Source organism: Mesoplodon mirus (genome assembly GCF_964341445.2).
Source record: "Mesoplodon mirus genome assembly, chromosome: 11".
Lineage (NCBI taxonomy): Eukaryota > Metazoa > Chordata > Mammalia > Artiodactyla > Ziphiidae > Mesoplodon > Mesoplodon mirus.
The window spans coordinates 90,410,653-90,436,718 of record NC_138987.1 but is presented as its reverse complement, the minus strand read 5'-3'; the positions used below and the strand labels follow the sequence as shown (position 1 = coordinate 90,436,718).

The window sequence follows — 26,066 nt, the reverse complement described above, 5'->3', positions numbered from 1 at the left end:
CAGTGGCTTCTCTTGTTGCGGAGCATGGACTCTAAGCGTGGGCTCAGTAGTTGTGGCTCATGAGCTCTAGAGCTCAGGCTCAGTAGTTGTGGCGCACGGGCTTAGTTGCTCTGCGGCATGTGGGATCTTCCCAGGCCAGGGCTTGAAGCCATGTCATCTGTATTGGCAGGCGGATTCTTAACCACTGTGCTGCTAGGGAAGTCCCCATTTATGAGACTTAAAAACTGTTGTCTTAGACAGTTTCTTCAATATCTGTATCCCCTGGTTTCATCATTTGTAAATGGAGATAGTAAGAGTACCTGTCTTTCAAGTTATTGTGGAGATTAGATGAGAATAGATACATAAATCCAAGCACATAGTAAGTTCTCAGGAAAAAAAAAAGACCTCCTCCCCCTCCTCTTGTTGTTATATTATCATCATCAGAATTAGCTGGAGTTCAAGATACTTTAGGGCAAGGAGCAGAAGGAAACAGTGGACTATTAGGCTAAATTCAGATCCTGGAGAGTAGAAATTCTAGGATTTTACTCTTTAAGCAGTTGAAGGTTTTGAAATGAAAAATGCCACAATTAAACCCGTCTTACCTGTTCATTCCATATTTCAACACTTTTTAGCTCCTCATACTTAAAATTTTTTGTGCTCTTTTGTTTCCATGTATTAAATATAAAAACCTGGGCCAAGTCAACCCAGAGAACCTTATTGTTTCTCAAGAATAAATTTATGATATTTGTGACAGAAGCACAAGTAAATGGATCTCCAGCATAAGCTGACATTGTTAGCTGTCTCTAACCCAATTTTCTAAATGCCTTTTTCCCTTATAGGTTATCATTGTGAATCCCATTTCCCATTTTTGGTAATCAACTTAACAGCTGAAATGTTTTCTTCACTGAGGTTTTACATTTTAAAGTTACCTATGTATTCACTTTGAATTTTGACATTTAATAACTCCCCTGAAATACCTGGGAGAAATTACATCTATGATAAAACGTACTTTACGGGGAGGAAATAAATGCTACACTCAAGGCAATTATACAGGCAGTATTAAAAACATTAAATACGTGTCAGAATTTTTAAATATAGGTCTAAAAGGAATGTAGATGAAGACCTAACCTATACATCTTAAGAAACTATTAATATTCTGCTTTTTGGGGGAGGAGATCTCCTAAAAAAGGAGCAGCCTTAAATCAGACTTATTAGTTTTGTAATAGGAAGTTTTGTGAAAGACAGATAAAGCCCCTGTATTTAGTGTGTAGTGTAAACTATTTGTCTGAAATACACATTCTTACCATGTGGTTATATGCAATTTCTGTTTGAGAGTTTTGGAAAAGGAACCTGTAGCCCTTCTGCTATGAGGGGAATACAGGATATGAGCATATATATTTATTTATTCCCTGTCAAAGCAGTGCCTTGCGGGGGAAAAAAACGTGTGGCATCCAGGGAGGTCTTACATGAGTTCTGGTTAATATGTAAGATGGATCCAGCATGCAGACACGTTGTATTAACTCATGACTTTCACACAGTCTAGGTCAGAACTATTCTTCCTGCCCAGTTCACAGACTTCTTCTTCCTCCTTTTCACTGCCTGGTGTGTTTTCAGGAATTTGTGAATGACCCTAATATCCTGATGGTGCATATGACTTGGCAAAAGTTTATGGTGACCGGTTCCGATTAGACCCTCACCCACAGATGAGATCTGCTGGGCTCTGTCACTTTTTCTTTTACCAGCATATCTGTCTTTTGTTTACAACTCAAGGTCTCTCGTGGTGGCTGAGTGAAAGGGAATAAAGATAAAAATGAAGGTGTGACTAGTTGAAAAATAGCGAGAATTTAAACTTGAAAACGATTTGTAAACAGAGGCGGCATTGTCTTTGTAAGTGGTTGGTAAGTGCTAACTGCATAACCCGGGTGGTTGGCCAGAGAGCTCCAGTGGTAAATACTTCCCATTCAGAGCTTTTCAACGTTCACCCATCTATGAATCTGCTAATGGGAAGCAGATGAATCTCCAGGTACAGTGAAACAGTCACCTAGAGATAACACCCCTTAGAAAAATTAACACAACTTCTTTTATGAAAGACAGGTCACTGTAAAAAGTCACTCTACATACTTATCATCAATTGTTGGAAAAAAAAAGATTTATGACAACATTGAGGTATGATAATCTCAAATATGCTCTGCATTGTTTTTTTTGTTTTTTTTTTGCGGTACGCGGGCCTCTCACTGTTGTGGCCTCTCCCGTTGCGGAGCACAGGCTCTGGATGCGCAGGCTCAGTGGCCATGGCTCACGGGCCCAGCCGCTCTGCGGCATGTGGAATCTTCCCGGACCGGGGCACGAACCCGTGTCCCCTGCATCGGCAGGGGGACTCTCAACCACTGCGCCACCAGGGAAGCCCTCTGCATTGTTTTTAAAAGCTTTGTGTTTAAAATTCATAGCACTTTCTAATCCTGATAAAGTAGCCTAATTTTCTAGCTTGCTTTTGTTCAGTAAAATGTATTTCTGAGTCCATTTTAAGCAGCCGTTTCTTCAGTTTGAGTAATTTTCTCTCGAGTTAATAGATTCCACACAAGCATTTCTGACTTTTAATGTTAATATATATTCTATATATTCCAAACTTGTTAGTGACAATAGAAAGCACAATCAGAATGAAATCCAGCTGTTATTTTGTTAAAACACCTCTTCATTTTACTCTTCTTTGCCAAAGTATAGTGATACCAAATCACATTTTACCCTGTATTCAGGTTCCATCTGCCTCTTGCCTCCCAGCAGATGGGAAGGAGAAAAAGATGTGTTAGGTATGGTTGTGTCATTTTAAGATAAGATGGCTTTAAAACTACTCTATCAGTAGGGGACATTTACTTACCATAATAAATCCCTACATCATAAGTTCAGCTGTAGCTGGCCCAAAAGGAAAGCATTTTGATTTTGAGGCATTTGGCATTGGTAACTTGATCTATAGATTGATGTTTTCATCTTATATTGACTCTAAAACATTTTACTATTTTATCCAAACTATTATACCTCTACAGTGACAATGCCTGTGCATATTTTTGGTGTCTCCTTTTGACCATAGATAGGCTACTGGCCTAATGTCATGAATCTCTTTTTTTTTCTTTTTTTTTTTTTCTTCTCACAATGCCACCAGCTTTCTGAGAAAGAGGGTAATGTGATGGAGACAGATAAAACATTTTTTTAGGTAGCCAGACCAAGAGAAAGAGAAAAACAGGTATAACTTATATAACTAAGTCGTTGTTGCCACTAATGGTGCAGAGCCCCATAAAGGAAAGCCTTGTCTTGTACTCTGCTGTGTCCCCCATTTTACAACAGTACTAGCACATAGTAGGTGCTCAGTAAATATTAGTTGGATGGCTATCGAAGGGTTGGGATAGAGTGGTTGGACTGAGCACTGTCATGAGTTTGTAAGTGTAGTTTTAGAGTTACTCCCGTATGTTTGAAAACTAAAAACAAGGCCAGTTTCAGACAGGATTAAGGGACTAGTCACCTGTCCAGTTTCCTGGGGTGCTAATCCATAAAAGGCATTCATAACACTGAAAACATTCAAGACAGAGAAAATAGAGTTTACTAGAATTCCTCTACAATGTGTGATTGGGATTGGGCCTAAGACATTCTAGGGACATGCTCTTTTGTTCCCTAAACAGATCTTCTCTGTTTTCTAAGGAGGATGGGTCCAGTTAATTACAGAGTTTTTGTTTGGCTGAGTGAAGTATTCAAATCGGGAGGGGCAGAACCAAAGTTTTTGGACAAGAGAGAATGTAGTTAAGTGCTGTTACCAGGGATCTTCTTATTCTACTTTTAGGCAGAATTAAGCCTTTTTTTCTAAATGAATTTAAAGCAACATTTAAAGAATATTAGTTTAAAAGGATATCAAATTGTAGCCTACACAAGGTGATTACAAATTTTGGTGTCTTGTTGAAGCTCTGGACTAGTGCTGTCTTATAGAGATAAATAATTTTTAAGAAATTTGATAGCTACACTAATAAAGTAAAATGAAACAGGTAAAAGTAATTATAAAAATATATTTTATTTAACCCAATAAATCCACAATATATCATTTTAGTGTATAATCAATGTGAAAATTATTGGTGAGATATTTTACATTTTATTTTTTGTATTAACTCTTCAATAACCCATGAGTATTTTTGGACTTAACTCATGGCACATCCCAGTTTGGACTTAACCACTTTTCTGGTGCTCAGTAGCCACATTGGTTAGTGACTACTATATTGGACAAAGCAGTCCTAGACTATGTCCAGGATAAGAGTCAGTGACACCAGTAGGTATCACTGAGCTGGTTGTAAAAGGTCTTTTAAACAAAATTCTCTCTTTGGCCCACGTGAAATTCTCGGTGGTACCATTCTTTAAAAAAATTTTTTTAAGGAACTATAATGATAAGTGTGTTGAAGTATTTTCCTTCATTCATGATGCTGTAGGTTGTTTAATGCTTCAATAAAATGAATGTCGTTCATTTGGTTAACCTCATCTACAGAGTAAAGCATTACTAATTGATAACTACATTTGTTTAGACCAGTGATGGCTAAATGTTATGTTACAGTAATTAATGGCGATGAGAGAGGAGGCCTGGTTGATGGATGTCATACTTGGGAGCTAGTGGGAAACTACTTACGGAGATGACTGGGAGTAGCCTTTAGATGTGAGTTCAGGAAAGGGGTGAGGGTACAAGTGATTATATGTACTCAATTTGTCAACTGATTGATAATTTTACCTAGAGTTTAGTTGTACTAGTTTTCCTTTTTCTCCTCCTTTCTCCGTCATTATCACACATCCTTTGTTTTCTTTTTTTGTTTTAGATTGAGGTGTAATTCCTATAAGATGAAATTCACCTTGAAAGGGTGCAGTTCAGGGGTTTTTAGTGTATTCACAAAGTTGTGCAACCCACCTCCACTATCTAATTTCAGAACCTTTTGTTTTAACAACATAACCTTCTAGGGTTTACTTTCCCAACTCTCCTTCCTTGGTAACTTTACTCAAAGGAGGGAGAAGGAAAGAGAGAGGTGAAAACTAGGAAGGACAGCATGATTTTAGGAAGCCCATTTCTGAACTCTTGACTGTATGTGGAAACATCCTCAGGAGCATTAATACAATGGTAGAATTGGAGGAGGTTTAGAGGTTGGTTTAGGAGATATTCTGCTGTTTCCCATTTCCCATCTTGGCCCAAAATGCTGACAGTATGGTCTTATAAACATTTGAGTTAAATAATCCTTTGATCAAATTGGAAAAAAAACTATTTAGAGTTGTTTGAAAAATTACACAATTTAAATCCACTATAAAATAGATGTTATTTGCATTGATTGGTTACTCATCCTAGCATTATTCTAGTTCTAAAACTCATTTTAAGTAACCTAAGTTTTAGAAGTGAAAGGAAACTTCTGGCATATTAGACATAGCTCAAGGACTCTTGTTTGTGTCAAGCCATTCTACCATATATCTTTGTATGGTTACCATAATTGTTTAGAATATTCTCCTAGGGACATTATTGTCAATTACCAAGGATTATATAGTCAGTTCCCACCTTGCATTTCATTTGAATCATACTGTCCTGCATTGTTGTTTTTTTTTTTGTTTGTTTGTTTTGTTTTGTTTTTTTTTTTTTTCTTTTTGCGGTATGCGGGCCTCTCACTGTTGTGGCCTCCCCCGTTGCGGAGCACAGGCTCCGGATGCGCAGGCCCAGCGGCCATGGCTCACAGGCCCAGCCGCTCCGCGGCATATGGGATCCTCCCAGACCGGGGCACGAACCCGTATCCCCTGCATCGGCAGGCGGACTCTCAACCACTGCGCCACCAGGGAGGCCCCTGCATTGTTTTAAATGGCCACATTTTTATTTTTATTGAGGGGAAGGCAACTGCAAGGAATGTGGTTATCATGAGCGAATCTTAACCTTTAGGGTATTTGAGATATTTTCCAACTCTGAGATTGTGGTTGCTTTCTGATTGCCATTCTGCTTGAACATGCCTTACTGCTTAACTGTGATGCTCTGTTGCTTTTTTCACGTGATGGACTGGACCAAATGAGAAGTATTTCCAGAGTTCACTCTTCAGATTGAGGGAAAGAACTGAGAGAGCTTGTGTTTCTATTTTTTTCTTTCCTTCTTAGGCTTTCGTCTTTCTTCTGGAAAACATTTCCGCCACTTTTCACAAGATTAGCCAGTATCCCTGGATCACATAAGGATGGCTTTGTAGTGTACTTCCAGACTGAGCAGGAGCACCATGTTGATATCTCCACAGGGGCCTTCTGCTTCCATCCTTACTCTGGCCAGTTCTTCAGCCATAGTCTGGATCTTTATATCTCACCCCAAGTTATTTTCAAGCCTATGATGAGTGAAAGAATACAATATCTAAGAATGTGGTTTTAATTGGGTGCTTCATATTTTTGTACAGTACATTTGTTTGTTTTTTTTAAGTGTCCCATTTCAGATTGAAAGTATAAATTACTGTCAGAATTACCATACAAAACTCACTTGCTAACTTGAATCGGTGGTTTCTTACAGAGCAATAGAAAACATGGTGCTAATGAATAATGTGCCCAGAAACTCTTATTATAGGGTTGGCATGAATTCCACTTAATGACAAGCTTTCTCAAGCGACAGTTGATTTTAAATCCTATTTTTCATTAGTGAGGAATAAAATGTTCATAATACCTTCCTTTGTGCTGTTCTTTTGTAGCCTAGTAGCATATATCTTCCATGTTCACCAAGACGCCCTTTAAGATCCTACCAGTAACTTCCTATTCATAAGTAAGATTTGTTCAGGAAATAAAAATGTATGTTTTCCCATTGTTAGCTGTATGTTTTTCTAATAATCACATCTGAAGCTTATTATGCAGTAATAGCCTTAAGATATTATTTTTTTAAATGTACTACTTTGGTCTTAATACTAGTTTTTAATCTCTTCTTGTTTCTATGAAGTCTGAATGAGATTTTCAAAATTGAATAATAATTTGATCCGTTAATCTTTTGAAGCTAGTAATTTTATTTTCTTCTCTTTGCAGTCTCTGAGGTTCGCAAATGAATAGAGCTTCATTACTGCAGTCTGCATTTAATAACCATTATCCATTATCTTGTAATTAAGACTCCCTGTAACGAATCATGAGGACAATGCAAAAATACATAGTACATTTCTTTAATGAACTGGAAAATGTTCATCTTGTTCTATTTAGTAATGAGTTGCTGAATAGTCATTAAATCCACTGGAGAATAGAGCTAGATGGATTTTGAAGACTGTCTTGAGTTTGTGGTTAATCTATTAGAATTAGAATTTCATCTTCTATTTTTATCAACAGCTGATTAGAAGTCATTCTGTTTGACCGAATTGATTAGAAGACCGTATACAAGGGCAGCTGTTGCTTAATGAAAGTTTTTAATGAAACTGTACCATGGAGACTTGCAATTATAGGCCTTAGAAAAGCTTTGAGTTGCTTTAGACCACGAAAAAAGTCTTGTGCTAGAGATTTCAAATTAGGAAAATAAAAAAATACAATATAATATCATACTATAAATTTGTTATTAATTTTAATTTCAACCAATCACATTTGAATACTAGTCTATTTAATGTGTTACTTTTGACTTTTCAGGCCTTTCATCTCCTAGTTTAGTTATTTCATTGAAATTACGGGCACTGATGAAAGAACATTTATACGGACAGCTATTTTAATTGTGAGATATTTTCTCATATTCTCATAAGGTTTTTTTCCACAAGCTGAGCAGAGGTGAGCTTGGTTAATGTTGGATTTACATGAGCTCTGAGGAGAATCTGTGGTGCTCTGTGGTGTTGGTAATTCGAAATCTAGCATTTATTTCTCTAAGGTAATTTTGTTTTAGCAGAGGGGGCAAGGGAAGCAATATTAAAGTAAGTAAAACAAAGTGTGTGCCTACCTAGTCCCACTGGAAAATCCATTGTTCTTTTGACAGTTGTAAAATACGAGTGTACTTTCTAAAGTATTTTGTGTAATTAAAGCTCGGCCTTATTCCTGGATTTAAAGAGATAGCCAGGGGTGCCTACCTCCCTGCTTTTTGAATCTCTTATGTGGTCTCTGATTCTCAATTGTCCTTCCTCAACCTCTCCAGCACAGACACCCAATTTAGTATCTTAAACACTGATCTCAGGTGATCAACAGATTTTTAGTCAGTTTTTAAAACACGCATTGACACACGCGCCCCAAATATCACCACTCCCTGTCTCTCTGCTCCCTGTCCCTCACAGAGATTCCTTAGATGCATCCATTTATTATTGTTGGGATGTGTCTTGCACATTCTATGCTTTTGGCGTTTCTTCTAATGGTGGTTTTCTTCCATCTGCCCTCTCATCTTCACATTTTATCTCTCCTTCAAGGTCTCTCCCAAATTCCCCATTCTATGAAACCTTCCCTTGTTTTTGCTAAGTGAATCTGAACCTTCCCATTTCTTGTTGACTATAATACTTACTTGGCATCTGTCCAAAACACTGTAAATGCTGTATATAATTTGTATCTTTATCCATATGTGATTTCCAGGCAATAAAGTCTTGCATTAAAATTTAAGGACTTCTGGTGTCAGCTTTGACATGTGAAGAGCTTGGAAACTCTCATAACTGTCCTTGAAGCAAGGAAAAGCCAAGTATACTGAAAATCAGTGACTTTTCTCAGACCCATTAAGGAGTTTAAGTCCCAGGGCAAAATGCCACCTTGAAATCTGTAGAGACAGGAAGACCCTGAGAGTCACAGCTGAGATCTGCTTACCCGCTAGAGCCATAAACTGGTAGGAACACTTACACGGTAATTTTGACAAAGTGCTGGAGGCTGCATGTGGCCCCCACACTTTTGTGGCTTTTCCCTCCAGGAACCCCAGGTTCTCACAGTGAAGAGCCAAGAAAGATCCTCTCTTGGCTGTGGCAGGGGAAGGGGAAGATAATCATTATGAAATATGCCCAGAGCATTCTCCCTGTCAAAGGTCCACTTTCCAGGGCAGAAGACTTTATTAGAACCTTACCCTACTGGGAGGGCATTTCACTCTAGTCTTCCTACCTCACCAAAGTAGGGGAGAAAAGCCAAGACATACTTATGAAGGTTACAGCCCAAGGACAAAGGCCCACTTAAAAACTGAAATTTAATAAGACTATAAAATACTTCCTCTCTCCCATACACTATCATCACAGCAATAGGGCTCTAGTAATCCAGTGGATTACGGCTGACATAGCTAAAAGACATAGCCTGTCTCTAAGTAGGAAGACTTAGGAAGCCTGAAGTAAACATGAGAGACAAAACCCAGGATGTTATAGGACTTGAGGTCTCCAATACCTGTGGCTACAACAGACATTAAACACAGCCCAACTCTTAGCCAGATTAACATAAAATCTCACACTGAAGTCCTATCTATCTCAATTCCTATTAGCTAAAGTCACTACTGGCATTCAACAGAAAATTACAAGAGAGGGACTTCCGCAGCAGCACAGTGGTTAAGAATCTGCCTACCAATGCAGGGGACACTGGTTCGAGCCCTGGTCCGGGAAGGTCCCACATGCTGTGGAGCAACTAAGCCCATGCACCACAACTACTGAGCCTCCATTCTAGAGCCCACGAGCCACAACTACTGAGCCCACGTGCCACAACCACTGAAGCCCGCGTGCCTAGAGCCCGTGCTCCACAACAAGAGAAGCCGCCGCAATGAGAAGCCAGCACACTGAGACAAAGAGTAGCCCCTGCTCACCGCAACTAGAGAAAGCCTGCATGCATCAACGAAGACCCAGTGTGGCCAAAAATAAATAAATAATTAATTAATTAAAAAATATTAAAAAGAAAATTACAAGAGATGCTAAAAGGCAAGAAAAAATCTGTAGAGACAAACAGAACCAGTCAAATATGACAGATATGTTAGAATTATCAGAAAGAGAAATTTAAAATAACTATGACTAATATGTTAATGATTTGAATGGGAAAAGTAGACAACATGAAGGAATGATACGTAATATAAACAGAGAAATGGAAACCCTAAGAAAAACTCAAAAGGAAATGCTAGAAATCAAAAACACTGAAACAGAAGTGAAGAATGCCTTATCAGTAGACTGGAAAGGGCTGTGGAAAGAATCAGTGACTATGAAGATAGGTCAAAAGAAATCTCCTAAATTGCAATGTGAAGAGAAGAATGGATGAGAAAAACCAGAACATTCAAAAACTGTGGAACAACTTCAAAAGGTGTGGCACATGTAACCGAAATACTTGAAGAAAGAGAAAATTGAGTAGACAGCATATTTGAAGTAATAATAGCCAAGAATTTTCCAAAATTAATGACAGATACCAAGCTGCAGATCCAGGAAGCTCAAACATTTAGCAGAATAAATATCAAAAACAAACAGACAGGGGCCTCCCTGGTGGCGCAGTGGTTGAGAGTCCGCCTGCCGATGCAGGGGATACGGGTTCGTGCCCCGGTCTGGGAGGATCCCATATGCCGCGGAGCGGCTGGGCCCGTGAGCCATGGCCGCTGAGCCTGTGCGTCCGGAGCCTGTGTTCCGCAACGGGAGAGGCCACAACAGTGAGAGGCCCGCGTACAGCAAAACAAACAAACAAACAAACAAACAAACAAACAAAAACCAAACAGACAAACACAAACAAAAAACACTACATCTAGATATATAATGTTCAAACTGAAGAAAACCAAAGACAAATAGAAAATTTCAGAAAAAAGCCAGAGAAAAGGAAAAGGAAACAATTCCAGTGGCCTTCTCATTGGAAACCGTGTCTGCAAGAAGCAAGTAGAGTGAAATAATTACAGTATCGAAGGAAAAAAACCCACCAACCTAAAAATCTATATTCAGTGAAATTACCCTTCAAAAGTGAAGGGCTTAGACACATTAAAAACTGAGGGAAATCATTGCCAGCAGATCTGCCCTATAAGAAATGTTAAAATGTTCTTCTGGAAGGAGGAGAATTATATAGGTCAGAAACTCTGATTTACATTAAAAAGGAAGGCTGTCAGAGAAAGGATAAGTGAAGAACAAAAAGAAATTATGTTTCTTTCTCAGTTGATCTAAAAGATAACTGTTTAAAGATTATACCATATGGATAAGTGAAGATGAATTACAGCAGTGTTATAGGGGATAGGAGGGAGAAATTAGGAATACTTGGTTGAAAGGTAACTGCAGTACTTGTGTAGCAATATAGTGTTATTTGAAGGTAGATTAGTTAAAAATGTATATTGAAAGCTCTAGGGCAACCACTAAAAAAATATACAAAAGAAGTATAATTGATATGCTGAGAGGAGATAAAATGGAATCATACAAAATGCTCAGTTAAAACCAGGGAAGGTAGAAAAAGGTGTAACAATTAATAAAAAATACAACAAATAGAAAAAGGTATAATTAATTATAAAAAATAAAACCCTATTATATGTCATCTGTAAGAAAGCCACTTTAAATATAAAGACTTTGAAGGTTCAGAGTAAAGGGATGGAGAAAGATATGCCATGCTAACATCAGAGTAAAGCAGAAGTAGGGGTATTAATTTCAGACAAAGCAGACTTCAGAAAAAGGAACATTTTCAGGGGTTGGACAAAGAAGGACATTGCATAATAATAAAGGTGTCATTTCTCCAAGAAGACATCCTAAACAATCCTAAACATGTATGCACCTAACAACAGAGCATCAAAATATGAGGCAAAATCTGGTAGAACTGAAAAGAGAAATAGACAAATCTGCTATTATAGTTGGACTTCAAGACCCCTCTTTCAGTAGTTGATAGCTCAAGAAAGCAGAAGTATCAGCTAGGATGTAGTTGACCTGAGTAGCCTTATTAATCAACATAATCAAATTGATGTTTATAGAGAACTCCGTCCAACAGCAGCAGAATACATATTTTCGAGTTCACATGGAACATTCACCAAGAAAGGACACATCCTGGCTCTTAAAACACACTTTATGTTTAAAAGAATAGACACCATACAAAGTATGTTCTTGAACTGCAGTGGAACTAAACTAGGAATCAATAACAGAAAGACAGCTGAAAATCTCCCAAATAGTTGGAAATTAAACAACATACTTCTAAATAATATATAGTTCAAGACATTCTCAAGAAAAAATTAAAAAATTTCTTTTGAATTAAATGAAAATTAAAATACAACTCATCAAAATTTGTGAAATGGTGCAAAAGCAGAGCTTAGAAGGAAATTTATAACAGATGCATATATTAGAAAAGAAGAATGATCAAAAATCAATAATCTCAGCTTCTACCTTAGGACATAGAGAAAGAACCATAATTTATATGTCTCAGGCAAGCAGAACAACAGAAATAAAAATTAGAGCAGAAATGAAATAAAATGGAAAACAAAAACAATAGAGAAAATTTTAAAACCCTAAAATCTGGTTCTTTGAAAAGATCAATCAAATTGATAAACCTCTAGTCAGAATAACCAAGAATCAAAGAGAGAATACTAATATTAGAAACAAGAGTTCATAACTGTTCCTATGATCATTAAAAGAACAATAAAGGAATACTATGAACAACTCTTTGCCCACAGTTTGATAATGTAGGTTACAGGGATCAATTTCCTGGAAGATATGAACAACCAAAACTCCCACAGAGAGAAATAGTCTGAATAGGCCTATGCCTATTAATGATGTTTTAATTTTATTTATTTTATAAAATGTTTTAATTATAGTGTTATAAAATAATAAATTTGCTTATTTATTTAATAATATAATGATATTTAATACTTTAATAATTATTAAAGAAAAATAATTAAAACCTTCCAAAAAGGAAAGTACTAGCTCTAGATGGTTTAACTGATGAATTCTACCAAACATTTAAGGAAGAGAATAATACCAGTTCTCCACAGTCTCTTCCAGAAAATAGAAGAGAGAACACTCACTCTGTGAGACCATCATTATCCTAGTACTAAAACTAGATAAAGACATTACAAGAAAGAAAAACTATAGATAATTGTCACTCATGAACATAGATGTGAAAATCCTCAATAACATAGTAGCAAAATGAGCCCAGTGTATAAAAAGAATAGTATACCACAGCCAACTGGGATTTACTCCAGATATGCAAGTCTGGCTCAATGTAATGTAATCTACCATATCAAGCTAAAAAAAGAAAAAAACGTATGCCAATATCAATTGGTACAATTTTGGCATTTGACAGATTCCAACACCTATTCATAATAAAATCTCTCAGCAAACTAGGAATAGAGGGAACCGCCTCAGCTTGATAAAACGTATCTACAAACAGACTTTAGCTAATATGCTGGGAAACTGGATGCTTTTCCCCTAAGACCCCTCTAAGAACAGGGAAGGATATTCTTTCTCACCACTCCTACTCAACATTTTACTGGAAGTCCTAGCTGGTGCAATAAGACAAGAAAAGGAAATACAATGTATAAAGATTGGGAAGTGTGGTAGACTGATAATGGCTCCCAAAGATAGGTTTACATCCTAATCCCCAGAACCTGTGAATATTACCTTTTTTGAGGGGGAAAAAAAGAGCCTTTGCAGATGTGTTTAAATTAAGGCTTTTGAAATGAAGTTATTATTCCGGCTTATCCAAGTAGACTCAAAATGCCATCACATACGTACTTATAAGAGAGAGGCAAAGGAATATTAAGCTCACACACAGAAGGGAAGGCAATGTGCAGGTGGAGACAGAGATTAGAGTGATGCAGCCAAGGAATGCTGGCAGCCATAAGAAGTTGCAGAGACAAGGAACATGTTCTCCTGAGAGCCTCCACAGGGAGGGCAGCCATGCTCACACCTTGATTTTGGACTTCTGGCCTCCAGAATGGTGAGAGAATAAATTTCTTTTTCTCTAAGCTACCAAGTTTGTTATAATAGCCACAAGATATTAATACAGAAAGAAAGATATAAAACTGTTTTTCTCTGTAGATGACCTCCCTGTCTATGGAGAAAACCTCTCCAAAACAACAAACTCCTGAATCTACGAAGTGAGTTTACCAAGGTTTCGTGATAGAAGATTAATACACAAAAGTCTGTTTCTTTCCTGTTTACTGTAATGGGCAAACAGAATTTGAAATTTAAGAAAACTACCATTTACAAGAGTAATTCATAATTGACATACTTAGGTATAATCTAATCTAACAAAATACAATCTGTACTTGACCTGTATGCATACCCATTAGATTGCCTAAAGTTCAAAAATTGACACCACCAATTGCTACTGAGGATGTAGAGCAACAGGAACTCTCATTCGTTACTGTTGGGAATGCAAAATGGTGTAGCTACATTGGAAGATAATTTGGTAGCTTTTTTCAAAGCTAAATATGGTCTTACTGTAAAATCGAGCAATTTCCCCCCTAGTTATTTACCCAACTGATTTGAAAATTTATGCCCACACGAAAACCTGCATATGAATGTTTATAGCAACTTGATTCATATTTGCCAAAAACTGAAGCAACCAAGATAGCCTTTAGTAGGTGAATGGATTAACAAATGGTGGAACAGTTATGCAATGGAATACTATTTATCAATAAAAAGAAATGAGCCAGGAAAAGACAGAAGTGAATGTGAAGTGCATGTTGCTAAGTGAAAGAAGCCAGTCTGAAAGGCTGCATGATTCCAGTTATATAACATTCTGGAAAAGGCAAAACTTTTGAGTTAGTAAAAAGTTCAGTGATTGCTGGAGTAAGGGGGAAATGAAAATGTGAAGCATAGGGGATTTTTTAGAGTGGTGGAAGTATTCTGTATGGTACTGTAAAGATGGATATATAACACTATACATTTTTCAAAACCATTAGAAGATTCACGACGAGTGAACCTTAATGTATGCAAATGAACACAGCCATTTAGGGGGTCAGGGGATTCCAGGATGGAATGCACACTGTGGCCAAAGAATCAAACTGTATTACAAATGTACAAAACAGCCTCACTGAAGGAGGGGGGAGAAAAGGTGCTGAGCTACATATCTTTATAAATGAATTTAGTCTGTAAAGCTTAGAGGCCAATGAAACTGCACATTAGCACTAGACAGTCGTTGATGCAGTGGTTTTCCATAATGGTGTGGTTAACAATTCAGAGAACACGATACATGCATACTGGATGTGCACAATTAAATAAATGGATCATGGATGGTGGGTACCAGGTTCTCACTGTTGGGGTGGGAGTTTACAGATAAGCAAGGGGAGAGGGCTAGAACAATCCTTGTAATGGGTCAGAGTTGGAGGCATCAGTATAACTCGTCTTTAGTTTAATATAAACGTAGATAGTTAAATATGGAATTGTAAATATATATGTGTATATAAATGGGTTAGAATATACACACACATTTTTCTTTGCTCAGTCAGCTGAGAAGGCCTAAAAGCAAGATCCTTACAATAGCAATGAGTACACCCACCACCAAGATCTTAGTTTCTAACACTGTTTTCCAATAAAAGGAACCAGGGCTCTTTGGAGAAATGGCTTATTCTTGGACTGGGGTGGAAAACATATATGACGAGCCTGGAGCATCTGGTAACCAGAAAGTAAGTGCTTAAAAAAACAAAAAATCCACATTATGGTGGTGTGTCAAAGGAAAACAGGAAGCAACTGAAAAGAACTCCCAATGGCCAAACCTAGAGCCATTGGAGCAACAAAATAAATTAAGTAATATTGGATTATAAACCCAAGTAAAGAATCAATATCTTTGAGTCTATACTCATATAAATAAATGAATAAATGGAGAAGAGACAAGTCTCCCATGCAAAAACATCCAAAGAATGTATGTAACTGCTCCTCCCTGAAGGAAGTGGCTTGCAGCTCCCATTCCTAAAGTGTGGGATACACACTAAGGACTTCTTTCCAAAGAGTACAGCATGGAAAATAGGAGGAAAGGAGTGACTTTTCACTGGAGAAACCTAGCAAATACCACCTCCACCAGTGTTCAAGGTCAACTTCAACAGTGGGAAGTGATATTGTTAATATGTACCCTTGATGTGATGTGATGAAAATGGCACATTACCTCTGTGGTTTTCTTCCCCAAAAAACATGTAACCCCAGTGTAATCATGAGAAAAATGTCAGACAATACCAGTTGACAGAAATTTTATGAAATACCTGACAAGTACTCCTTAAAATTGTCAAGGTCATCAAAATAAGGAAAGTCTAAGAAGCTGTCACAGCCAGGAGGAAAACCTATGGGGACATGACAAATGTATTATAGTACCCTGGATGTAATTAGATTCTGAGTAAAACTAAGGAAATCTAAATAAAGTATTATTTATTTAAATAAAGTATTATTTTGGTTATAATAATACATCAATATTGGTTCATTAATTATAACAAATGTACCTTACTGATATAAGTTGCTAATAATAGGGGAAACTGAGTGTGGGGTATGTGGGAACTCTCTGTAATGTCCTCGTAATGTTGCTGTAGATCTAAATCTGTTCTGAACTTAAAATAAATAAATAAAATGATATTTTCTTCTAAGCCACCTGACCAATTTTGTTACTGGGACTGGAATGAAACCCCAAACTGTCTTCCTTTCCCCATTAGTCAGTTAAACATGGAAAATATTATAATTTGCTTTTTCTTGGTAACTGTGGCTACCCACCCATCCACCCATCCAAAATTTATTAAGCTTCTCATGTGTGTCACGCTCTGGGGATACAGAAGTGCACAAGAAAGGTATAGCACCTGTCTTCAGACAATACAATCAAGAAAGGGGCACTAACAATGTGTAGGCCACCATTACAGCTCCTGGGCTGCTATTGCTACCATGGTAGGTGTTTTCTTCTAGGTGTATTAGGAAGACAGTCTCCTCCACAAGGGAGTTTGGCTCTTTTGGTTAACTTTAGATGGTGTGATTTTTAAGTGACCATACCTTTTTTTTAGGCCTCTAAATATGGCCTTGGTCTTTTGTCTTAATGATCTTCTCTTCTGAGATGCTTAGAAGAATTCAGATAGATCCAGTGTTGTACCCAAAAGCCTTCTAGTGAATCAGAAGACAGTGTCACCTATTAGGAAAACACATCATGGTTTCAGTGTGAATTGTTTAGTAATGTTCCTCTCGCCTCTTACATCTATTTGCGGGCTTTCATTTCTTCTCTTTGCGTGTTATTTCTGATGTTGTAGGGACCAGGCATTGGTTGTGGAGTCCCATTTATTCACTCATTCATCAACTTAGCACATGCCTACTTCAGGGCCTTTGCACTTGCTGTTTCCCTGCTTGTGGTGCTCTTTTCACAGATTCCCTTCATCAGTCTCTGAATTTTACTCATCAGAGATGCCTTTATGATAACTATTTAAATACAGCTACCTCTCCCCAAATCCGTCGCTCTCTTTCTCATTATGTTGCATTATTTTTCTTCACCACACTTCACTCCACCTGGCCTTTGTTATATAGTTCTTTGCTTATTGTCTTTTTCTTCTAGAGAATCTAGTCACAAGGGCAAGAACTTGGTTTTGTGTCATGATCTGTTCCCAGCATGTAGTACAGAATCCAGCACATAGTAAGCACTCAGTAAATACTTCTTGAATGAATGCAGGCATGACAGGCACATCTCCATTTCCCCAAATGGGCCTACAGGCCCAAAGGAAAGAAGGCTTCCAATGATGTGCTTGGATAGGTCAGAATTCCTGTGGTTCTTACACAGATTGCAACCCTACCTAGGTCCTTGCTCCATTTCTGTCTGTATAACACTTGACAGTTTTCAGTCTTTTCACAGAGATTGTCTCTTTTGATTCTTCATATAACACTATGAAGCAAGTAAGAATTTCCAGACATGTTTTATAAATGAGAAAGGTTAGGCGATGGAATTTGCAAGGTAAATACAGTATCTGGCAGAGCTGGAAACCAGATCTCCTGACTTCTGGCTCATCAAGTGATTACCCAGGATTTATGTTTCCTCTATACCTGCTCATAGCATGTATGCTTTTGAGGGAAAGGGCTTGAATGATTTGTGTTTATATTTCCCACTGTGCCTTTCACACAGTGTGCTTGCTGAAGGCGTGTTGATTTGAACCTTTCTATCCACAGGGTAGTCCTGGGCGTGTCTTTTGCAGTTGAAACCAGAGGGGAAAGTTTTGGCCACTTCTTGTCTCCACTTCTTTTGACCATTTCTTTGACAGACCTGGGAGAATCTCAGAGATTAGCCTTACATAGAGTTCCACAGATTCCTTGCGCGAGGGCCATGCACTGGCCCGGGAATCACCTAAGAACCTTGTTTCTATTAAGATTATGATTCAGTTGGTCTGGTGTAGGGCCTGAGAGTCTACATTTTATTTTTTTTTTATTTTTTAAACTTAAAAAAAATTTATTTAATTTACTTATTAATTTTTGGCTGCGATGGGTCTTCGTTGCTGTGCGCAGGCTTTCTCTAGTTGCAGCGAGCGAGGGCTACTCGTCGATGCAGTGCACGGGCTTCTCATAGCAGTGCCTTCTCGTTGCCGAGCATGGGCTCTAGGCACGCGGGCTTCAGTAGTTGTGGCACGTGGGCTCAGTAGTTGTGGCGCACGGGCTTAGTTGCTCTGCGGCACGTGGGATCTTCCTGGACCAGGGATTGAACCTGTGTCCCCTGCATTGGCAGGTGGATTCTTAACCACTGTGCCACCAGGGAAGTCCGAGAGTCTACGTTTTAAACACGTTCCCTGGTAGTGCCTGTGCTGCTGATCTGTGGTCTGCATGGAGCATTGCGAGGATGGTTCACCACCTGAGGGATGGAGTCTGTGTTTGGCTGTCTGACTGTGTGACCCTCAGTAAGTTTCTTAGAGACTCTATAGCACATGGGTTAAGCTATATTGCTTTGGTTAGAATTCTGCCTACCCCCTGCCCTTACTGTGTGACCTCAAGCAAGTTACTTTATATTTCTGTGCCTTCATTTCCTCTTTAAAAATGGGGATCATATTAGTACTTATACAGTTATTGTGAGGATCGATTGAGTCAGTACTTATAAAGCACCTAGATTAGTGCATAGTGCACAGCACTCAGTGACTCTTAACTATCATTATCCTCTCTTTGTCTCCTTGTGCTATTTTGTTTTGGGTTTCTATTCAGCAGAAACCTACATCTATAGGTTTAAGATACATTTGAGAGACAGGAAGTGTTTAAGATATTTGCAAGTTGAAAATGCATGGTGTCTTTCATGAAAATCACAATCTGGTTGGAAGACAGAGCTTTCGTTAACGAACAATGCAATAGGAATCAGCTAATGGTGGTTCTCCTTGTGTTGTCACAGCTGTACTGTGAACTTTCTATCACACGTAAGAATATGAGTAGGCCCTCCGGTTTTGTTGTAAAATGTTATGATATATGATGCTAAGCACAGGGCATGAAATTGTTTCTATTCCTCTCAGTTTTGCATTAAATAAACCAACTTGGTTTTAATTGCTGATATGGAAATATAGAGACAAGAGATCCAGGGATCAGTGAGAATCCATTTGGTGCCTAATTTAATCCATCGTATGGTCAGGGGGAAAAAAGTGTGGACAGAATGATTTTAAAGAGAGATTTGGTTTTAGTTTTTCAAATAATTGATGAAAAATAAAGTCGTGTTCCTCAGGAAAAAGAATTTACACAACTCGTTTCTTCCACCGACTCAAAAGTGTAAAAAATAAGTTTTTTAATTAACATGGAGTTTTTTCTTCCTTTTGTTTTAGGATCAGATTTTATTAAGACCTCTACTGGAAAAGAAACAGTAAATGCCACCTTCCCAGTAGCTATAGTCATGCTACGGGCCATTAGAGATTTCTTCTGGAAAACTGGAAACAAGGTATATTATTGCCAGCAAATCTTTCTTTGGAGTAAAGATAATTTTATTTACAATACTTGTCACAGCCATGATAACTGTCTTGATAGGCATTATAGGCAGATGGTGCGAGTGTGTTACCTGTATTAAGATAAACGTTTAATTTACCTTTCACTACAAAAGAAAACATTCGGGGGGAAACTGTGCGATTCACAGAAAGTGAGTATGAGTGTGGGCGTTAGGATGTGTGATCAAGGTGTAAACTCACTTTGTGTCCTTTTATTAACCGAAGACAGTTTTATCACTGACGAGAGATTCCTAAATGGGTTCCTTAACGAACTAATTCTGCTGCAACACAGAAGCTTTCTGGTAAGGCGTTGGCCAGAGAAAACAGGTTAATGCAGAAATTAAACTTTCTGAGGAATGGAAAGAATTGCAGAGTAACATTTATTGAATGATAAGCTGTGGTGGTGATATGAAAAGTATGCAATATAATGGGAAATAATCTTTTCCTGTCATTATTGAAGGACACACATAAATTGGTTTTTCTGTTGGGAAACCCCCGGTCCAGAAAAACTTATTACTTTTAATAATATGAGGTGAAGAGAAAATTCTCGAGGAGATGAACTTATTAAACAAAATAATGAAATGCTGTGAAACAGCAGGGAAAAGGTAGCTAGACGTTATATAGCTCTTGAATTAAATATCCATTTTTGCGTTTTATGGCAGCTGGAGGTGCTCTTTGGAAGACTGTTAAGCTGAGGAGGGTATATGCTCGCTTTTGTCAGCTTTTCGAAAAATAATACATATTTTTTGAAACATGAATTTAAAAGGAAAAATGCGTATGAGGTGTTTTTTTTTTAAATGAGTTTGGATTTTCCTTTTCACTTCAAGTTGCTTGTTTAGCTGCAAATTATCTCAAAGGATTTTTTTTTTTTAACATCATTGGCGAGAAAGGTAATTTTTATTTTTAAATGAGACTTTCCCTTCCTGAAAGGCATCTTTTAAAACCAATCTCTTGATTTCTGCTGAATAGAAACCCAAAAAAGAACTTTAATCCTTTGCCAGCTGGTTGTGATGACTTTATATGTGACTGTATTTCAGTTTATTTTGGAATCGGAGACCTTTTTAAGAAGGTACCTGGGTTTGAGAGGAAATGAACTCCTTGCAGCATTTGCTCCTTCAGAATACCTTCATATCTTAGAAGAGTACAAATAGGATAAATATCTACACGGTGACCTACATATGAAAGTTAACCCAACTTGAGTAACCTCTACTTGGTAGCCTTTCTGCAATGGTCCAAATTAAAAAAAAAAAAAAAAAAATATATATATATATATATAAGAAAAGCTGTAAAAATGAGAACTCCAGCTTTGGCCCCCCACATGAGACCATCACCACTCCCTAGATCAGTGGTTCTTATTCTCAGCCAAAGAACATCACAATAGATGTGAAGCTTTTTATACTTCCAGATGCCTGGGTCCTCACCCCGGCAATCCTGGATCAGTCTTCAGGCATCTCTGCGTTTCATAAGCTCCATAGTTGGGGCTAAAATTCCTCAGTGGGGACCCATTCCTGTTTTGTTTTCAGTAAACATTCATTGAGTCGTTACCTGTGTGCTATGTTAACCTATACAAAAGTGAACATGCCCCTTCTCAAAAGAGCCCTTACACAAGAATTTCAATAAAAGTTTTAAGTGTTCAGTGTTCTAGATCAGGGTAGTGAGGGAGGAACATTTTGCTGTCTTTCATTATTTTTGTTTTAATTGTATCCCCCCTTTCCTCAGCTAATAAATAAAGTTCATCCTGGTTTTATTGAGAAACAGGTACAAGTCAATTCATATTCATCTTGATCACATTTGGTTTCACATAGGACCCGTGTGTGTGTATCTGCAAATCAGGGGCATTTTTTTGGATTGTTGACAAGCTGCCCGGGCAGCCCTTAAACTGTGAAGCTTCCACATCATTGATTTAAGGGGTGTTTTAAAATGTGACAGGCCGCCTTCCAGACCATGATTAGTGTCACTCTTGAGAAGCAGAGGCTTGATATTTCATAGCTGATTTCACTGCAGATTTATGTTTTCCATATTCTCTCCCTTAAAAAAAAAAAAAGGATAAACTTACGTTAGAAACTGTCTTTCGAAACATTGCCAAATAGATTTGCTGACACAACTGAATTGTATAGAAAAATCTATATGCAGCACTGCCTAATTGACAGAAAATGCTCCTGTGATTAACATGTATGCTAATATGAGCTAAAATTTATTCTTTTTTTTTTGCCTCATCTCAATAAATAACCTGACTCTACCTATCTCCCCCTACTCCCCACACCTCCCCTCACTCTTTTTCTTTAATTGTTCTTTTGAAGAAATTCCATTTTATTTTATTATTTATTTAATTTTTGGCTGTGTTGGGTCTTTGTTGCTACATGCAGTCTTTCTCTAGTTGCGGCTACTCTTTGCTGCAGTGCATGAGATTCTCATGGCGGTGGTTTCTCTTGTTGCAGAGCACAGGCTCCAGGCGCGCAGGCTTCAGTAGCTGTGGCTCGCAGGCTCTAGAGCGCAGGCTCAGTAGTTGTGGCGCATGGGCTTAGTTGCTCTGCAGCATGTGGGATCTTCCCGGACCAGGGCTTGAACCCATGTCCCCTGCATTGGCAGGCATATTCTTAACCACTGCACCACCAGGGAAGTCCCTCCCGTCACTCTTACAGGGTCACTTGGGCTCCAGAGCGATAGGCAGATATGGTTAGAATCTCTGCATGGCTGTTGCTTAGCTGTGTGATGTGTGACCGAGGCAGGGAAACCAGTTAGGAGGCTTCTCCCGATGTTCCAGTGAGGGCTGACGGGGGTCTAAACTAAAACAGTGGAAGGGAGAGTAGAGAGGAAGGTACGTGTGGAGATAGACGAGGTCAGAGGGTGGGATCGGTGAGATTTGACTTGGTGGGTCACTGGATGTGATGTGAGGGAGGTGGTGGAGTCCAGGTTATCTAGGAGTTTCGGGGTTGGGTTTGCTGACCTAAAGCAAGTAGACCACTAGCTATTTCTCCACCACAGATAGGCTTATTTTGGATCAGCCACCATGGCGAGCCACATGCGAGTCCCTGCAGGGCAAGGAAAGAAACGTGCTTTATAAAGAGGAAAAGGAAGACAGCGTATACTAAGCAAGGAGTCCGGGGCTTTTCACTGGCTGAGTCCTTTGCAGAAAAGGAGTCTTTCTTCTTCCTGTCAGCCTCTGTTATCCAGGAGTAAGAACCCCCCGCTTCTGGTCTCCCGACTCTATTTAATCAAGGTTTCTGTTTAATCATTTTTTACAAGTTGATAATGGGACCATTCATTTATCGTGGCGCTTCTCTGGCATTCTGTTAGCAATCACCCCCTGCTGGTACCACCTGTCAGAGCAGCCAGACTCTGAGTGGTCGAAGGCCTGAGCTTTAGTTCTTGGGCTTTGGGTGTTTACTGTACCGGATAGTCAAGTTCTTGAGACAAGTATATCCAAAGAAGCAGGTTTTACTGTATATAGGACACGTTTATCATTTTCGAATGGACCCAGGGGCATCATCTGTAAACATCAGATATTGGCCGAATTGTGCTGTTTTGTGGTCACCTTCAGAGACTACTGAAGTGTAAAGGTCCCCTACACCGTCTTTTTCACCTGTGCTTTTTAAACTGTTCGGCTGCTTTATGTAACTTGGTCTACTTACAACTTAGAAAGAGAGTCCCTGCAGTTAAGTTGATTAAAGTAACTGTCACCTCTCCTTGCTGGTTTCTGCTAGTTTGTTCAGTGTGGCCTCACTGAGTCTCTCCTCTTGTTTTAAATCCACATATGTCTCTTTTGCAGCTCAGGATGGGGGGCTGAAAGGTGTACATTTCTTCTGGCCTCCTGGTAGAAACGGAGAATGAATGGGCTTTTGTGATATGTTTTCCTGTTTATTGACACCTCTCTTGTTTATCCCAGGTTCACAGCTATGGTCTAGATGGTTGAGGTTTATGACTTTCCAGTAAGTGAAATGTTAATGAGGGTTATTAACTCTCATTAGTGTCTCAGAGGCAGTGACATTCTTCCCATTAATCTTGGAAAAGTCATTTTATAGTGTAAATGGGCATGAGTCAGTGCTCTAAGGTCTTTTGCGGGGCGGGGGGGACACGCAAAAATAGGCTTTAGAAAAGAGAGGATGGAGACCCCGTATTAACACAGGACCAGTTTTTTTTGTGTGTGTGTGTGGTATGTGGGCCTCTCACTGTTGTGGCCTCTCCTGTTGCGGAGCACAGGCTCTGGACGTGCAGGCTCAGCAGCCATGGCTCACGGGCCCGGCCGCTCCCGGGCATGTGGGATCCTCCCGGACCGGGACACGAACCCGTGACCCCTACATTGGCAGGCGGACCCTCAACCACTGCACCACCAGGGAAGCCCAACACAGGACCAGTTTTTAAAGCAACCCAATAACAATGCTAAACATTGCTTTCTTTCCCACCTCCCCTTTTAGATAGGCTTTAAGCCGGCAGGAGGCATCCGCAGCGCGAAGGACTCCCTTGCATGGCTCTCTCTTATAAAGGAGGAGCTAGGGGATGAGTGGCTGAAGCCAGAACTCTTTCGAATAGGTGCCAGCACTCTGCTCGCGGACATCGAGAGGCAGGTGAGGAGCAACCCGTTGTCCTTGGAACAAACTGACAAGTATTTTTGAGAAAGAAATAAAAAGGCACTTATTGGGTTGTGAGAACTGTAGATGAAAACTCATCTGATGACCTCATTGTACACAGCCTCTGCCTTCTTCCAAGCAAACCTCCACCTCAATAGGTTGGATGGAGATTCTGCTGAGTGCATAACAGTGGGGCTTTATAATGAAATGTTAACTAAAATTATTATGTAATACTGTAATTATTAATTGATATGTATAGTAATACAATAATTAATGACTAGTTAAACTCTGCTTTCCCCACAGATATACCATCAAGTGACTGGAAGATATGCAGCTTATCATGATCTTCCTATGTCTTAAATCAGTGACGAACTCCAGAAAAGTCCTTTACTATTTTTCTGCGTGATTGCTAAAATTATTTCATTAAAAAAATGAGGGAATAGGTAACTGACTTTTTTCCCTTAAAATTTCCATTGAATTTAACTCAAAGAATGAAAGGGAAAAGCCAGGTACACACATGGTGTGTACACACATGGTCCCCGTTTCAGGCATGTCTGAAATGGTCTTGATTACTAGAAGATCTCCATTGTTAATTTTGTGAAGGTTTTCTCTTAAGAACTCTGAGTAATTTTTTTTTTTTTTTTTTTTTTTTTTTTTTGCGGTATGCGGGCCTCTCACCGTTGTGGCCTCTCGCATTGTGAAGCACAGGCTCCAGACGCGCAGGCTCAGCGGCCATGGCTCACGGGCCCAGCCGCTCTGCGGCATGTGGGATCTTCCCGGACTGGGGCACGAACCTGTGTCCCCTGCATCAGCAGGTGGACTCTCAACCACTGCGCCACCAGGGAAGCCCTGAGTAAATTGTTAATGATAGCTTTGACAACATTAAATTCTAAGGAAGCAAAATGTTGACTTGCCCAAGAACCATGCTGTAGCAAAAGAAAATGCAGCACCCCTGAACCGCTCTTGTTCTCCCACTGACTTCAGGATTCACTTACTCAGCACTAATTTCCTGCCCTGAAAATCCGTCTTTAATTTTTGCAGCATATACGCCCTTTTACTAATTGTTTTGCTAATGAAATTTCTGTCATTGTTATGTGAAACTATGGATATCATTGAATTTTTTAATTAAAAAAATTCCTGTAGTTTATTTTTAAAAAACCTTTCCATTGTAATAACACATATTGAAAAGTTAATCCATTAAACATATAAAGAGGTTTTATCAATGACGTTCTAGTAGAGTCCTTGGGTATTTATCTCAGATAAAGCATCTCAGTACATTATTAATAAATACAACTTATGCCTATATTCTGAAACTTTCTCTGATAGAGTGAATAGGGGAGAAACAGCAGACACTAACAGCACTTAGTATGTGCCAAGCTCCTTATGTATATCAATTTATTTCACCCTTATTTAATCTCTGTTACAGTAAGGTTAATACAGTAAGGTTTTTAATCCTCACAGCAGTCAGTACTGATGTTATCATCCTTTTATACAGATGAGGGACTGAGGCACAGAGAGCTTAAGCAACTTGCCAAAGGTCACAGAGCTCAGAATTAGCAGAGTCAAGAATCAAGCTGAGGCAGGCAGTCTGGCTCCTGAGTCTGTGCAGTCACCCCAGGTACGTAAAACTGTCTCCCGGCACCCAAAGACACGTAGACGGAGCCCCCGGTCAGCTATGGGGAATGGTCATCTGCTTTGTGGGCTACCGGTTCCTTTATTGTCTCTCTCAACTGCCCACCTCCACCTTTTTGGCTTGCTAG

The 26,066-nt window shown here is 38.9% G+C and overlaps 1 protein-coding gene across 1 annotated transcript in view; it reads left to right on the top strand.

Annotated features, from left to right (window-relative positions):
- DERA (deoxyribose-phosphate aldolase) overlaps positions 1 to 25,532 on the top strand; it is a 103,233-nt gene extending 77,701 nt beyond the window's left edge. Inside the window, exons 7-9 of the mRNA XM_082634934.1 lie at positions 19,583 to 19,695; positions 24,154 to 24,303; positions 24,610 to 25,532. Of these exons, the coding sequence (XP_082491060.1) occupies positions 19,583 to 19,695; positions 24,154 to 24,303; positions 24,610 to 24,666 (320 nt within the window). The 3' untranslated portion in view covers positions 24,667 to 25,532. The remainder of the gene's footprint in view (positions 1 to 19,582; positions 19,696 to 24,153; positions 24,304 to 24,609) is intronic.
- Positions 25,533 to 26,066: the final 534 nt, after the last annotated feature.